Below are 13,506 nucleotides of genomic sequence, written 5' to 3' on the forward strand. Positions count from 1 at the left end.
TGAACCATGTTAATGTACTACTTATTTAAAAAAAATAAAGATTCTAGCTTCTTGCATAAAGATGTTTAGTGTAGCATCGTTTGACAATAAAAATGGGAAACTGACACAGACATTAACAGGGGACTGGTTAATAAATTCTGCAACATTCATATAATATATGTTAAAAGAATTAGATAATTTTATACATCTCATCTTTATATGGAAAGATAGTCAGGATACTTTTTTTTTAGACAGGTTCTTGCTCTGTTGCCTAGGCATCATCAGAGCTCAATGCAACCTCATATTCTTGGGCTTAACTGATCTTCCGATTGCAGCCTCCCAAGTAGCTGGACTACAGGCGAGCACCACCACACCCAGATACTTTTTCTATTTTTTGTAGAGATGGGATCTCTCTCTTGCTCAGACTGGTCTCTAAAATCCTGGCCTCAAGCAATCCTCCCACCTTGCCTCCCAAAATGCTAGGATTACAGGAGTGAGCCACTACACTTGGCACTGATAAGTGAAAAAAAGCAAGCTGCAACACATTAAGTATGGAATAGACACTTAAAAAAAAAAAAACAACACTTAAAAATATATGTCAGTACGACATAGGAAAGTCTGGAAAAATATACAACAAAAATAATAGTTTCTGAGAAAGAATAGAGGGAATTTGCACTTCTGAAATTCTATAGTTCTATAATGTTGAAATTTCATTAAGTAAGCATTAGCAGAAAAAAATTAAAAAGTAAGCTTTAAAGGCTGTAAACTATCTTGGAACATCATGAAACACAGCAACTACTCTCAACAACTACATTTTAATATCTATGGATTCATACTAGTCAAATAAAATTTAAAAAGAAATGATAAAATAGATCTTACAGCACCTGTTAATACTAGAACAAAATAGGTTTTCCTGCAGTTTTTTCTTGGACGTAAGAAGTAAAACGTTTTAGAAATTTAGGATACTCTCGCTTTGCCACTGCCCTTAACACTGAGGCTGGTGCCCATCCTCCAGGGTTCACTGTAAGATAAAGGAAAATGAAAACTTATTAATATATAATTCTCCAAATGCATGTAAAGCACTTAATTTTGTTCCCTTGCTTTTAAAAAATTTTTCATGTTGGGCCAGTTAGCATCTTTTAAAGTCTCAATCATTCATTCCTTAATACTAACCAACAGACATAAATAGATAGGAAATAAATCATTTATTACCTTTCTAAAATGTTCTTAGTTCTAAATTATATGCAAATATCAGTATAGCAACACCTTAGGTTATTTAAGGCAGATTTATTCATCAACCTCTACTATAATTAACTAGTAACTTTGCTCAGGTATGATTGCTTATTTAAACATACTAGTAGTTATGGCCCTATATAAAGGGGGGTTTGAGAATTTATAAGAGAGACTGTAATGACTGCAGGTACAAAATGAGTACGTAAGGAACCAAACCAAGTGACAAAAAGGGCTATCCAGCAGCATGTCAAGGTGAAATAAATATGAAATTAGCAACTAACAAGGACTAGGGGAGCACTGATTCAGAAAACTAAATGCCTGAAAATGAGAAAAAGAACTGTTTACTTCCTTCCCCACTGTTGCTTATATTCCTAATAATAAACACATCCTATTATGCAAATATCTAATAAAACGGTTCTTAAAACCAAGAATATATGATAGTGATCCAGGGATGAAGTTTTAAAATTTACCTACCCAGCTCCAGCTTCAGAAATTTTCATATAGTATTTCTAGGGCAAAATTCAGTCATGTATATTTTCAAAGTTTCTTAGATAATTTTGATATATGTATCTCCAAACTAAAAATTAGAAACTAAAGGATAAGTACTAAAAAAACATTTGTCCAAACTGTCAGTTAGCATACAGATCATGATCAAGAACATCCACATTAAGTAGCAAAAACAGACGAAAAAAATACATACCATTAGCTACATATGTAATCTTGCATAGAATGTTGTCCCTGCTAATCTCTTGGTTTCCCTCTGGTGGGCTTACCAAGGTTTGACATATCATAGCAACATTTATTTTGGCACGGACACATCGATTGTTTAGCTGCCAAGACAAAAAATAAAAAAGCACCAGTATAGTAGATACTCAGTATTTTGTAATCTCTATTGGTCTAATAGTACATTAGGCTAATGGAACCGGTAACTTATCAAAATCCCCAATGAAATCTTATAAGTACCTCATAAATAATACATGCCAAGCTGATATGACACCAGGATTTTCCTTCCTCTTAAGTAGTAAATGGAGCTAAACTGAGGCAGGAACCATAGAGGTTTGGCCAGCAGTTGGTAATGCTTAAGAAGAAATTAACTGTGGGAAATAGCCTATATATACTGCACATTTGGCTCTGTTTCACCAAACTTCTGAAGGAAAGGAAAACAGCCCTAGTGGGATGCTCATAGCCATGACTGTTGCTCTCAGACAATACATGAGCTATATTGTTCCTAGTAGCCAACCCAACATAAAACAAAATCTAAGAAGCATTATCAAATCAAGTATCTCTCTGGGTGTGGTAGGTTTTTATTGCCTTTGCCCTAGATTGTGTATTTAGCTTTATATTGTATAATTACACACTGTACTTATTTATAATTATACACTGTACTTACAGGAGCACTGTCATGATCCACAGAAAAATTACAAACTATCCAAGTTTCAGGGTCATTTTCAGTCAAGGCTGGTATCTTTCGAATGGCAGAAAGATATAATACATCTCGCTGAGAAGCAGGCCACACTCTCTGAGGAGAAGTAAAAATCTTTTGAAAATTTGAACTACTTTTTATTCAGATGTAACATGGAACAGAGAAACCAACGAAAAACCAATAAATGCCTTAGCTGAAGGTGAAATCTGTCAAATTTTAAATGAAAAGCATCTGAGAATATCTATCAAATGATTAATTATAAACACTGAGTTAATAGCTTTGTAGAACATAATCAAAGGAATGTTAATTGTAGTAATATATATACACACACATATATACATCTTAATATAATTTGCCCTTTTAGCCATTTTTTAGTGTACAATTCAGTGGCATTAATAACATTCACAGTGTTGTGTAACCATCACGTATCTATTTCTGAAATTTATCATCACTGCAAACAGAAACTGTCTACCCATTAAGCAACAACTCCCCATTCCCCTGGTGATATTATGTTTAGAGATTCAAAGACTTAAAAAGCAAAGATTTTAGGGGAAAAAAGACTGCTCCTTTGATATCATAATCATACTCAAAAGAATTCTAAATCATTAAGATCGAATATTTCGATTTTAAGGTATGGAAAGAAAAACATATACTGTGAGAATAACATAAATCCTAGGTTTCTGACAACTGGGAAAAATTATTTCTAAATGACAGAAAATTCAATTTTTGTCCTGTTTAAGTTACTTTTGAGTATTTGGTATATGTAATTGAATAGTCTTTATGCAGTATTTTTCCTGATTAGAGTGTAATAAATAGCCAACAATTCAGTGTCAATACAACACAAATCACTTGCAAAGTGAAATGGTTCATCTTTTAAAGATGCAAAATTCCATAAAGCTGATGAAAATAATGTTGGGCAAATGTATATAAAGGTAATAACACATGAAGATCTGGCACATTTAGAACTAATGAATGCAAATCCACAGGATGATAAGCTAGAAATCTGAAGAATAAAAATGACTTAAATATTAAGAGACAAGTAGTCCTATTTAAGACCACATTATAAAAGAAGTCAAATTTATTGTATTATGTTATTCAATTTTATTAAAAAAATTATTACAGGATAGTCTGTTTATTCTATGAATTAGCAAATAATTATAACTGTAACCTAAATTTTGTTACATATAAAATATATTATTTTAATAATTTTTAGCTTTTCAATGCTAATACAACATACATGACCATTCCTTCCTCTAAACGTGAACAGCTTCAGCAATTGTTTTCTATGACCAATTATCTTCAGATAATAGTTTTTTTTTTTCTGGTTCTAAATTACTATCATTTATCTTCATTCTAAATTGTAGGGCAATTAATTGATATTTTGCCATTTACTAATTTTTAGTTTCAAATTAGACCTCAAAAATCTTTCTTTTTTTTTTTCTGAGATAGACTCTCACTCTTGCCAGGGCTAGAGTGCAGTGGTATCATTTTTTGTAGAGATAGGGTCTCACCAGGTTGCCCAGGCTGCTTGGGCTAGAGTGCCGTGGCGTTAGCCTAGCTCACAGCAACCTCTCAAACTCATGGGCTCAGGTGATCCTCCTGCCTCAGCCTCCCAGGTATCTAGGACTACAAGCATGCGCCACCATGCCCAGCTAATTTTTTCTATATATTTTTAGCTGTCCAATTAATTTCTTTCTATTTTTAGTAGAGACAGGGTCTCGCTCTTGCTCAGGCTGTTCTTGAACTCCTAAGCTCCAATGATCCACCTGCCTCGGCCTCCTGGAATGCTAGGATTACAGGCGTGAGCCACCACCTGGCCTCAGGCTGGTCTTGAATACATGGGGTCAAGCAGTTCTTCCACCTCAATCTCCCAAAGTGCCGTGATTACAGGGATGAGCCACTGCACCCAGACCCTCTGATAGTCTTAATATTTAAAACTATGGAATTAATATTTCCCTTATCTTATTCTGTTCTGTTCCCCTTCTGAAAATTGCCAAATAATACATTATATATAGAATAATAAAAGGAATTACAATTTTGGAGAGATCTACCAAAAACAAGCTTGTATGTTTTATAAGAAATACAAAGATTCAGTAGGTGCTTTATTTTTCCAATTTAGTGGGTACTTGATTTTTCGTTTTTAAATGATTTTTTTAGTTGAACATTTGAAAATATTTGAGATTTGGTGTATATTTTTTGAGCTCAGTCTTGTCATCTGAAACATCTTATATCTAATAATTATGAACTCTGCTTCATTTTACATGTTAGCTGCTCAAGAAATGCGTAGGATGGATTCTTACAAATTTTGAGTCTAGGGCAGGCGCAGTGGCTCATGCCTGTAATCCTAGCACTTTGGGAGGCCTAGGCAGGAGGATCATTTGAACTCAGGAGTTTGAGACCAGCCTGAGCAGCCTGGCTTGGTGGTGCACACCTGGAGTCCCAGCTGCTTGGGAGGCTAAGGCAGGAGGATCACTTAAGCCCAGGAGTTTGAGGTTACAGTGAACTATGATTGTACCACTGCACTCACCCTGAGTGACAGAGCAAGACCCTGTCTTAAAAAAAAAGAAAAGCAGAAGTAGAAATAATGTAAAAGGGAACCAATTTAAATTACAATATTTCTGTGTGCTCTGGTGTTATGACCAACCTCTCAATAGTCATGCTCACCAATTTTTTTTTTTTGGTTTCAGATAATCCGCTTAGATCACATCTATTAGTCTTAACATAGGCTAATACCGTATTTTCCATTATCTTTATTGCTATTGTCCATAGCAGGGGTCCTCAAACTTTTTAAATGGGGCCAACTCACTGTCCCTCAGACTGTTGGAGGGCCGTTGGAGAGTGCGGCGCACATTCCACACATGTGCACTGTAGGCCTAGGACAAGTCGGCTACTAAGCAGGACAGGCAGCCGCGGCAAAAACACGAGGCAGGCCGGATAAATGTCCTCGGTGGGCCGCAGTTTGAGGACGCCTGGTCCATAAGATAGGAGACTATGATTCACTTTCATATTTATCTCCTATTGAGATTAGATGCTAGGAAAGTGTTTCAACGGATGTATTTCAGAAGACTCTTTTCTAGACTTAAACTAGACATAAAGAAAAGCTGAGTGTGACGGCAAATGCCTGTAGTCTCAGCTGCTTGGGAGGCTAAGGCAGGAGGATCACTTGAACTGAAGAGTTCTAGACCAGCTTGGACAACACAGAGAGACCTCATCTCTTGGAAAAAAAAATGTGCATGAAGAGAAACTAATTGTAGACATTTACGAAGCACTTTGTTTCCAGATTATATTTTTTAGATTCTTGCCTGAACACATTTCTGCTCTAAAAGAACTGATGTATCTTTCAAACACATGACATTCATGAATTATTAATAAAGTCTCCGGATCTTTTGTGGCATTTATTTCCTGACAAATTTTATTTTAGAAAATTTATATGTCTTAGTTTGAACAACACTGAAGTCCTTTGGGGAAGAATGAAAAGATATTTACCTTGTGTGTTTGATAAATGATGATTGCATTATCAGCTAATGTTTCCACCACATGAAAATTTTCAATAGTTGCTGTAATGAAGAGAATAATATTAGTAGCCAAAAAGACATATTACCTTTTCCTAGAATGTGATTAATTCAGTCATGCTGAAAGTCTATTACAATGAACATTATGGCAAAATGAACAGGATCCTGCCTTACCCTAGGGTAAATCCAAATGGAAGGTAGTTAATAATTAGTGTTAGGGCTATACATGGTGGCTGTGAGGTCTGATTCACCAAGAAGTCTCGTTTTTTTTGGCCCAATATCTATCTTTCAAAGCAAGGAAACAATTCTTTAAAATTATTTTTTACTTTTAATTATTATGGGTACATAATAATCATTTTTAATTTTTAATAAAGCAATTCTATTCCCCAATACTATGAACCCTCCCTCTTCCGAATTTTATTGAAGTTACATAAACTGTTCTATTTAGGTTTCGGTGACTATATTTATAAAAAAGAAATGTCAAACTGTCAATGATATATAAGATGTCTAGAAGTATCAGTATTTCTAAAATTTGGGGTATAAGGGTAATACACACACTAAGAACAAATCTAACCACATAAAGATTCATCTAGAATTTACCATGGAAACAAAACAGTTTAGGAAAGAGAAGATGAAAAAACAGAAACCTTCAATTTCAGTGTTAGCTATTCCACCAACTAGCTCTGTGGCCTTTGATAAGTCACTTTACCTATTTGAATTTTACTTAATTTGTATGGAAAATAAGAAATACCTACCTATCAAGCAGGATTACTGAGGTATTGGACCAAATGACAAACTGACAAGCATTTTGTACACTGAAAAGCACTATTTAAATGTAAGGTATTATTAGTACTTTATATGAGTCTCCAAATATTTTCTACACTGACTTTGTAAACTCTATAATCAAATGCAGAAAACCAGGTTGGATTTGATATTAAATTCAAATACTAATTAGATTAAAATATATTTATAATGACAGCTTACTTTCCCAGTCATTGCGAACATCAACATTCCAGAAGTAATTGCAGACCTCATGTCCTGTAACACCTTTAACTGCATGGGTAGCTTTTAAAGGATCCAGAACAATCCCATTTTCTTCTACTTCTCTTCTATATACCTAAATAGGACATATTTGAAAATTAAAAATCAAACCCCTAAAGTACAAACTTGAATGCATGCTTTTAAATTTAGCTGTTTTTTAGATTTTTATTTAGGAAAATCCATTCACAGAATATATTCTGCTAAAAGAAATTTCAAATTAATACAGACAGCACAAAAATACTTAAAATACAAATCTAAGGTAAACTTCAACTATGAAAAATATCCGTATGTGATGACTTATTGTGAGCTGTTTAAAAATAAATCAATTTAAATTAGGCATTATTTACCAAACATTCTCAAGGACTGTTTAACAAGGTCAAGAAGGCCAAATAAACTTGGTTAGAACATAAACTGCTGAAGGGCACTGAGTGAGGGTTACTTTGTTCAATGCTGTATCTCCAACGTCTAGAATATAGTATCTGAAATAGCAGACACTCAATTATTTGTTGGATCAATGACTGAAAACTAAAACAGCACAAAAGATTATGAATACAGATCTTGCATTAAACACTGAGGCTGTGTACCGTAAGTACTAAGTAAAATTAATTGTATGAAAATCACAGATAGCTTGCTACTTTGTGTTAAGTTCTTTTGAGAAAAGAAGAAATATGTTATTATAAGGGAGAACAAGCTTTCAACATATGGAATGCCTCTGGGGCCAGACACTATTAGGCATTTCACATAGTTCCTCTGTTACATCTCACCAAACTACCTTTTCCTACACACATACTTACTTATTCATGTTTTGGGGACCACCATTTTCCTAGTCACCGTTTTCCTCTTACAATTCATATAGCTATTGAAGCGTATTACTAAGCTTCTCTAAGATACTCAACAGCTTGACTTTTCTACTATTGCTTACATGTTTTAGGTAGGCTTTTCGTCATTTTGTGCCTAACTATCTAACTGGTCTTCTTGGTCTCCAGTTTCTTCCTTATCACCTTAATCTTCCTAAAAATGATACTTTCCATAAAGTAGCTAATGTACTGCTACAGATAACAGACTATTCCCCTTAGTAGTTTACTTTATGCTTCCTATAATCTAATCCTAACTTCTATCTCTGTAATACTGTGGGTCGTATTCTGCAATCCTCATTTGAGGTAGAGGGATTTTATCTAGACCATCAACCCTGGGCTCCTCTTTACTCCTTCACTTCCTGCTTCCTACATGGGGTACAGTGGCTTATATGAAAGGTGAGTACTGAAAGAAGAACAAGGCAGGCTTGGCTCAACCCCTTTTTCTGCAAAAATTATACATCCTGGTCTGCTTTGGGAGCCTACTCCTGTGGGGAAGAATTTTTTTTTTTTTTTTTTTAGTTGGTCAATTAATTTCTTTCTATATTTTGGTAGAGACGGGGTCTTGCTCAGGCTGGTTTTGAACTCCTGACCTCGAGCAATCCGCCCGCCTCGGCCTCCCAGAGTGCTAGGATTACAGGCGTGAGCCACCGCGCCCGGCCGGAAGAATTTGATTATACAGCTATATCAGGGACCCTGTGATCTCTAGCTATTTTCTATAATCAGCTTATCAGAATTATAGCTAACATTTGGTGTTTCATTTATCTGTCTCCTCTCTTTCTTAATTTGTTCCCTATTCAAAAGGAAAGGAAATCTCATGTATCTCATTTGCTAGAATAATACTGATCAACATGGTCTATGTAAAAATCCAGAAAAAGAAATTTGCTTTCAAGTTTTTGCTCATATTATTATTTTTTGCCTAAAAAGCTCTCCCTTTACCCTTGTCACAACCTTGTTTCCATTTCGAGATATAGTTCAAATGCTTCTCCTCATTGTCAAACAATCTAATTGTTTCAAATCACAGAGCTCTTTCTCTTTTCTAATTTTCTCCACCACTCATCTTACTCTTCACTTAGTATATTATCACATGGAGCCAAGTAACAGTATCTTTTAAATGTCAGTATCCTTTCCCCTCAACTAAAGCTTTAGCTTGGAGAGGGTCATATTATCTCTGCATCTTAAACATAGTGCCTAGGTAATGAGGTAATCCAAAGTTCATTGCTGTTGCTGCTTGTCAATCCATCTCTTTCTCTTTCATTTCCTTGCTGTTATTTCTGTTTCTGTGCTTAGAAATATGAACAAGATCAGGTGACCAGTGTTCAAACATTAAAAAAAAAAAGGTGTATGAGAAAGGATAAGAAGGGAGGTATAGACCAAAAAGGGAGAGAAACGAAGTGACATCTGGGCACAACATTCAGTATGTTAAAAAAATAAATAAAGCAAAACAAAATAAAATATTCAAATAGAGGACTATCAGCTAATTGTGAACTACTTATATCTAATTCCCCAAATTTTATTTTCTCCATGGCAAAATAGAATAATTTAGTCCTAGATTTATACTGTGATCATAAATTAGTAAAAGCAAAGCTAGGGAAGCAAAGGCATTTTATTTCTCAGTATCTGGTGCTTCTTTGAGTATATATAATAATTTGTGTTAAAGTAGTTTGAAAATGCTATCCTTATTCACATCAATAATATTGATAATATGACTGAAACAGCACTTTGCAAACTGTAACCTTTTAGGGGGAATTACCTTCATTTCTCCTTCTTCTACAACCAACTGCCAATTGGCATCTCCACCTACATCCTGTAATGAGTAATTCATGTGGTTCTGCACCATCTCTTCAACCTTGAAAATAAAAATAAAGCCGTGAGAATTCACATCCAGCAGCTATGTCATAATCTCCAAAACAGAATGGTATTTAGTTTACATAAGTTCAGAAATGGTGCTCTTAGAAAACCGAGCAACCAAATGTACAAAGTTAGTAGGTTTTATATAGTATTGAAGAGTTTAGTCCACATTCCAGAGATCCAGGTTAATGACAGGAAGAGAAATGCAGGGAAGGAAGAGGCTTCACTCAAGTAACACAGACTTGCCTAATGTTCATCAAGTCACCAAAAAAAGCATATTTTGGAAAAAAGAAATAATTTCATCCTTTATCATAAAATACAGAAATGATATCTTAAAACATAAAACTATGGACTACTAAGGATAAAAGGGGCACAAAGAGATCATCTAGTCCAATGTTCCTATATTTAAGACTATGTATGTAGAGATACAGGAAAGCTCCAATATGAGCAAAGATAATATATATGTGCATTAAAGATGTTCATACAAAAAGGTGACACAACTTTTTCATTGATAAACTTCTTTTATCATGAATATAAATCAATTTATAAATAACCAATCCTTCATTATTTGATTCCAACTTCATTGTTCTAACTTTTTTAGAATTCTTTTCACATATATGCAGCAAGTATTTACACATAATCACCTTTTAGTTCATTCTTTCCAAATTTCTTCTACTGAAATTTAAATGCAACTTCTACTTCATTGTTACAAATTACACATCTTATATAAACAAGCAAATAAATTTGAATATTTCACACTACAAGAATTATCAATCAGATTTATGGATAAGATTTCACATGAGCATTCTTTGCAAAGTTTCCCAGTTTTAAAACATTTTTTTTTTTTTGGAGACAGAGTCTCATTCTGTTGCCTGGGCTGGAGTGCTGTGGCATCAGTCTAGCTCACAGCAACCTCTAATTTCTGGGCTCAAGCAATCCTTCTGCCTCAGCCTCCCCAGTACCTGGGACTACAGGCATGCACCACCATGCCCAGCTAGTTTTTTCTATATATTTTTAGCTGTCCAGCTAATTTCTTTCTATTTTTAGCAGAGATGTGGTCTCACTCTTGCTCAGGTTGGTCTCAAACTCCTGAGCTCAAATGATCCTCCTGCCTCGGCCTCAACGAGTGCTAGGATTACACGTGTTAGCCACTGCACCTGGCCTGAAACACGTTTTTAAGCAGAACTGATGTGATAAAAAGATTGTGGAAACAAAGCTATTTTATGTAATAAATACATGAGAAAAGGCATTAAAGATTTGGAAAATATGTATATTATACTTCTATTAAAAAATTATTCTGGCTGGGCGTGGTGGCTCATGCCTGTAATCCTAGCACTCTGGGAGGCCGAGGCAGGTGGACTGCTTGAGGTCAGGAGTTCGAAACCAGCCTGAGCAAGAGCAAGACCTCGTCTCCACTATAAATAGAAAGAAATTAATTGGCCAATTAATATATATAGAAAAGGCCGGGCGCTGTGGCTCACGCCTGTAATCCTAGCTCTTGGGAGGCCGAGGCGGGCGGATTGCTCAAGGTCAGGAGTTCAAAACCAGCCTGAGCAAGAGCGAGACCCCGTCTCTACTATAAATAGAAAGAAATTAATTGGCCAACTGATATATATATAAAAAAAAAATTAGCCGGGCATGGTGGCGCATGCCTGTAGTCCCAGCTACCTGGGAGGCTGAGGCAGAAGGATCACTCGAGCCCAGGAGTTTGAGGTTGCTGTGAGCTAGGCTGACGCCACGGCACTCACTCTAGCCTGGGCAACAAAGCGAGACTCTGTCTCCAAAAAAAAAAAAAAAAAAAAAAAATATATATATATATATATATATATATATATATAGAAAAAATTAGCCGCGCATGGTGGTGCATGCCTGTAGTCCCAGCTACTCGGGAGGCTGAGGCAGTAGGATCGCTTGAGCCCAGGAGTTTGAGGTTGCTGTGAGCTAGGCTGACGCCACGGCACTCACCCTAGGCTGGGCAACAGAGTGAGACTCTGTCTCAAAAAAAAAAAAAAAAAAAAAAAATTATTCCCAAGTTTAACTACGTATCTTTTTTTTTTTTTTTTTTTTTTTTGAGGACAGCATCTTGCTCTGTTGCCTGGTGCTGTGGTGTTATTACAGCTTGCTGTAACCTCAAACTCCTGGGCTCAAGCACTCTCCTCCTACCAGCTTCCCGAGTAGATGGGATTACAGGCATGCACAATCATGCCTGGCTAATTTTTCTATTTTTTTGTAGAGAACGAGTTTCTCTATGTAGCTTAGGCCAGTCTCAAACTCTTGGCCTCAAGTGATCCTCCTGCCTCAGCCTCCCCAAAGTGCTAGGATTACAGGTATGAGCCACTGAGCCTGGCCTCTATAATCTATTTTTGTACTAAATAAACACTAATGTTATAACATTCGGAGTAATGTGGGTTACAGACTTGAGAGAAATTTAAAAATTTAACTGATAGAACATTTTACAATTTTACGAAACCTTAGAAAACATAACTTCAGGTGCTGCATGGAGAAACTGTGTGCCTCTATAATTTTGAAATATGCTTTGACTAATGGAGGATTTAAAGTTATAAATATATACAAAATATATCTGATTTACACAAGAGGATGAACAAGAAAAGTTCTAGTTAGTATGTATACATAAAATAACTACAATAGTGTTGGTTTCATTTGTCTGTGTCACATTGTGAATGGGAGAAATATTTACCCTTTTTAGATTCCAAGGTCTTAAAACTCTTTAGATTTCAATGTGCACTTTTTTAGGTGGGAAACTAGGAGTTAAGAATACATGTATTTATTATAAGAGGCAGAAAGAAATGGTTCTCAAGAATAAACTCTACATTCAGTGGGTTACTGTGAAAGAAGAACGTGAAGGAATTATGTGAAGAACAGAAGGATTTTATTGTTAAAAAACAGAATTTGGTTTAAAAAATGTTTAGTGCCATTTAGCTCTTTTGTTGGATAGTATGCAAGTAATTGTGCTTATGTTTAGGAAAGAAGATTATTACTAAATTAGATGTTTTACCATGTTTGAAAAGTAAGGTGTTTTTGTCTAAAAGAAACCAGATTCCACAAATATAAACTAATAGGAGGTAGCAGAAGTTAAACCAAGTACAAAAAGCACATTTAACATTGTCTTTCTAGCTGGATGAAAAATGCCATTCCTGTAACAGTTATGAGTGCATCTATGAAAAATCAGTTTTCAAAAGGTCCAACAGAGAAACATTCAGTGCTATGCTCCTAGGAAATTAAAGAAACTAATAAGGTACTAAATTACTGTAATCTCTGCAAAACTTTTATCATGGAATCTTTGTTCACTATGGTATTTTCCTTGGTGTAATAATATTAAGGTTAAGAAGAGAGGTGATACAGGTAAAATCTCACTATAACAAATTTTATGTTCTGCACTAAAATATGAAGCAACCAATATTACTATGGAGCAGTGACTCAGGGACTTGTGACCACATTGATACTTCAAATCTAATTTAATAATCTACTCAATTTATTGTTCAGTTCTGACTCTGTCAAAAAGATGTGGGAAACAAGGGACCATTAAGTTCCATGACAAGAATAAACACGGACAAATTTACCGTTTTATTAGGCTCAAAATTAGATATTCTAG

The 13,506-nt window shown here is 35.2% G+C and overlaps 1 protein-coding gene across 3 annotated transcripts in view; it reads right to left on the reverse strand.

The window, feature by feature from the left end:
* Positions 1 to 13,506, reverse strand: part of CERT1 (ceramide transporter 1) — a 121,336-nt gene that overhangs the window by 3,541 nt on the left and 104,289 nt on the right. For all 3 annotated transcript variants that reach the window (XM_076008124.1, XM_012783856.3, XM_012783845.3), the window contains 6 exons: positions 9,796 to 9,891; positions 7,132 to 7,264; positions 6,122 to 6,192; positions 2,603 to 2,731; positions 1,913 to 2,042; positions 864 to 1,000 (listed from right to left, as the gene is read on the reverse strand). In XM_076008124.1, the coding sequence (XP_075864239.1) occupies positions 873 to 1,000; positions 1,913 to 2,042; positions 2,603 to 2,731; positions 6,122 to 6,192; positions 7,132 to 7,264; positions 9,796 to 9,891 (687 nt within the window). In that variant the 3' untranslated portion in view covers positions 864 to 872. The remainder of the gene's footprint in view (positions 1 to 863; positions 1,001 to 1,912; positions 2,043 to 2,602; positions 2,732 to 6,121; positions 6,193 to 7,131; positions 7,265 to 9,795; positions 9,892 to 13,506) is intronic.

The sequence above is a fragment of the Microcebus murinus genome, chromosome 11 (genome assembly GCF_040939455.1).
Source record: "Microcebus murinus isolate Inina chromosome 11, M.murinus_Inina_mat1.0, whole genome shotgun sequence".
Lineage (NCBI taxonomy): Eukaryota > Metazoa > Chordata > Mammalia > Primates > Cheirogaleidae > Microcebus > Microcebus murinus.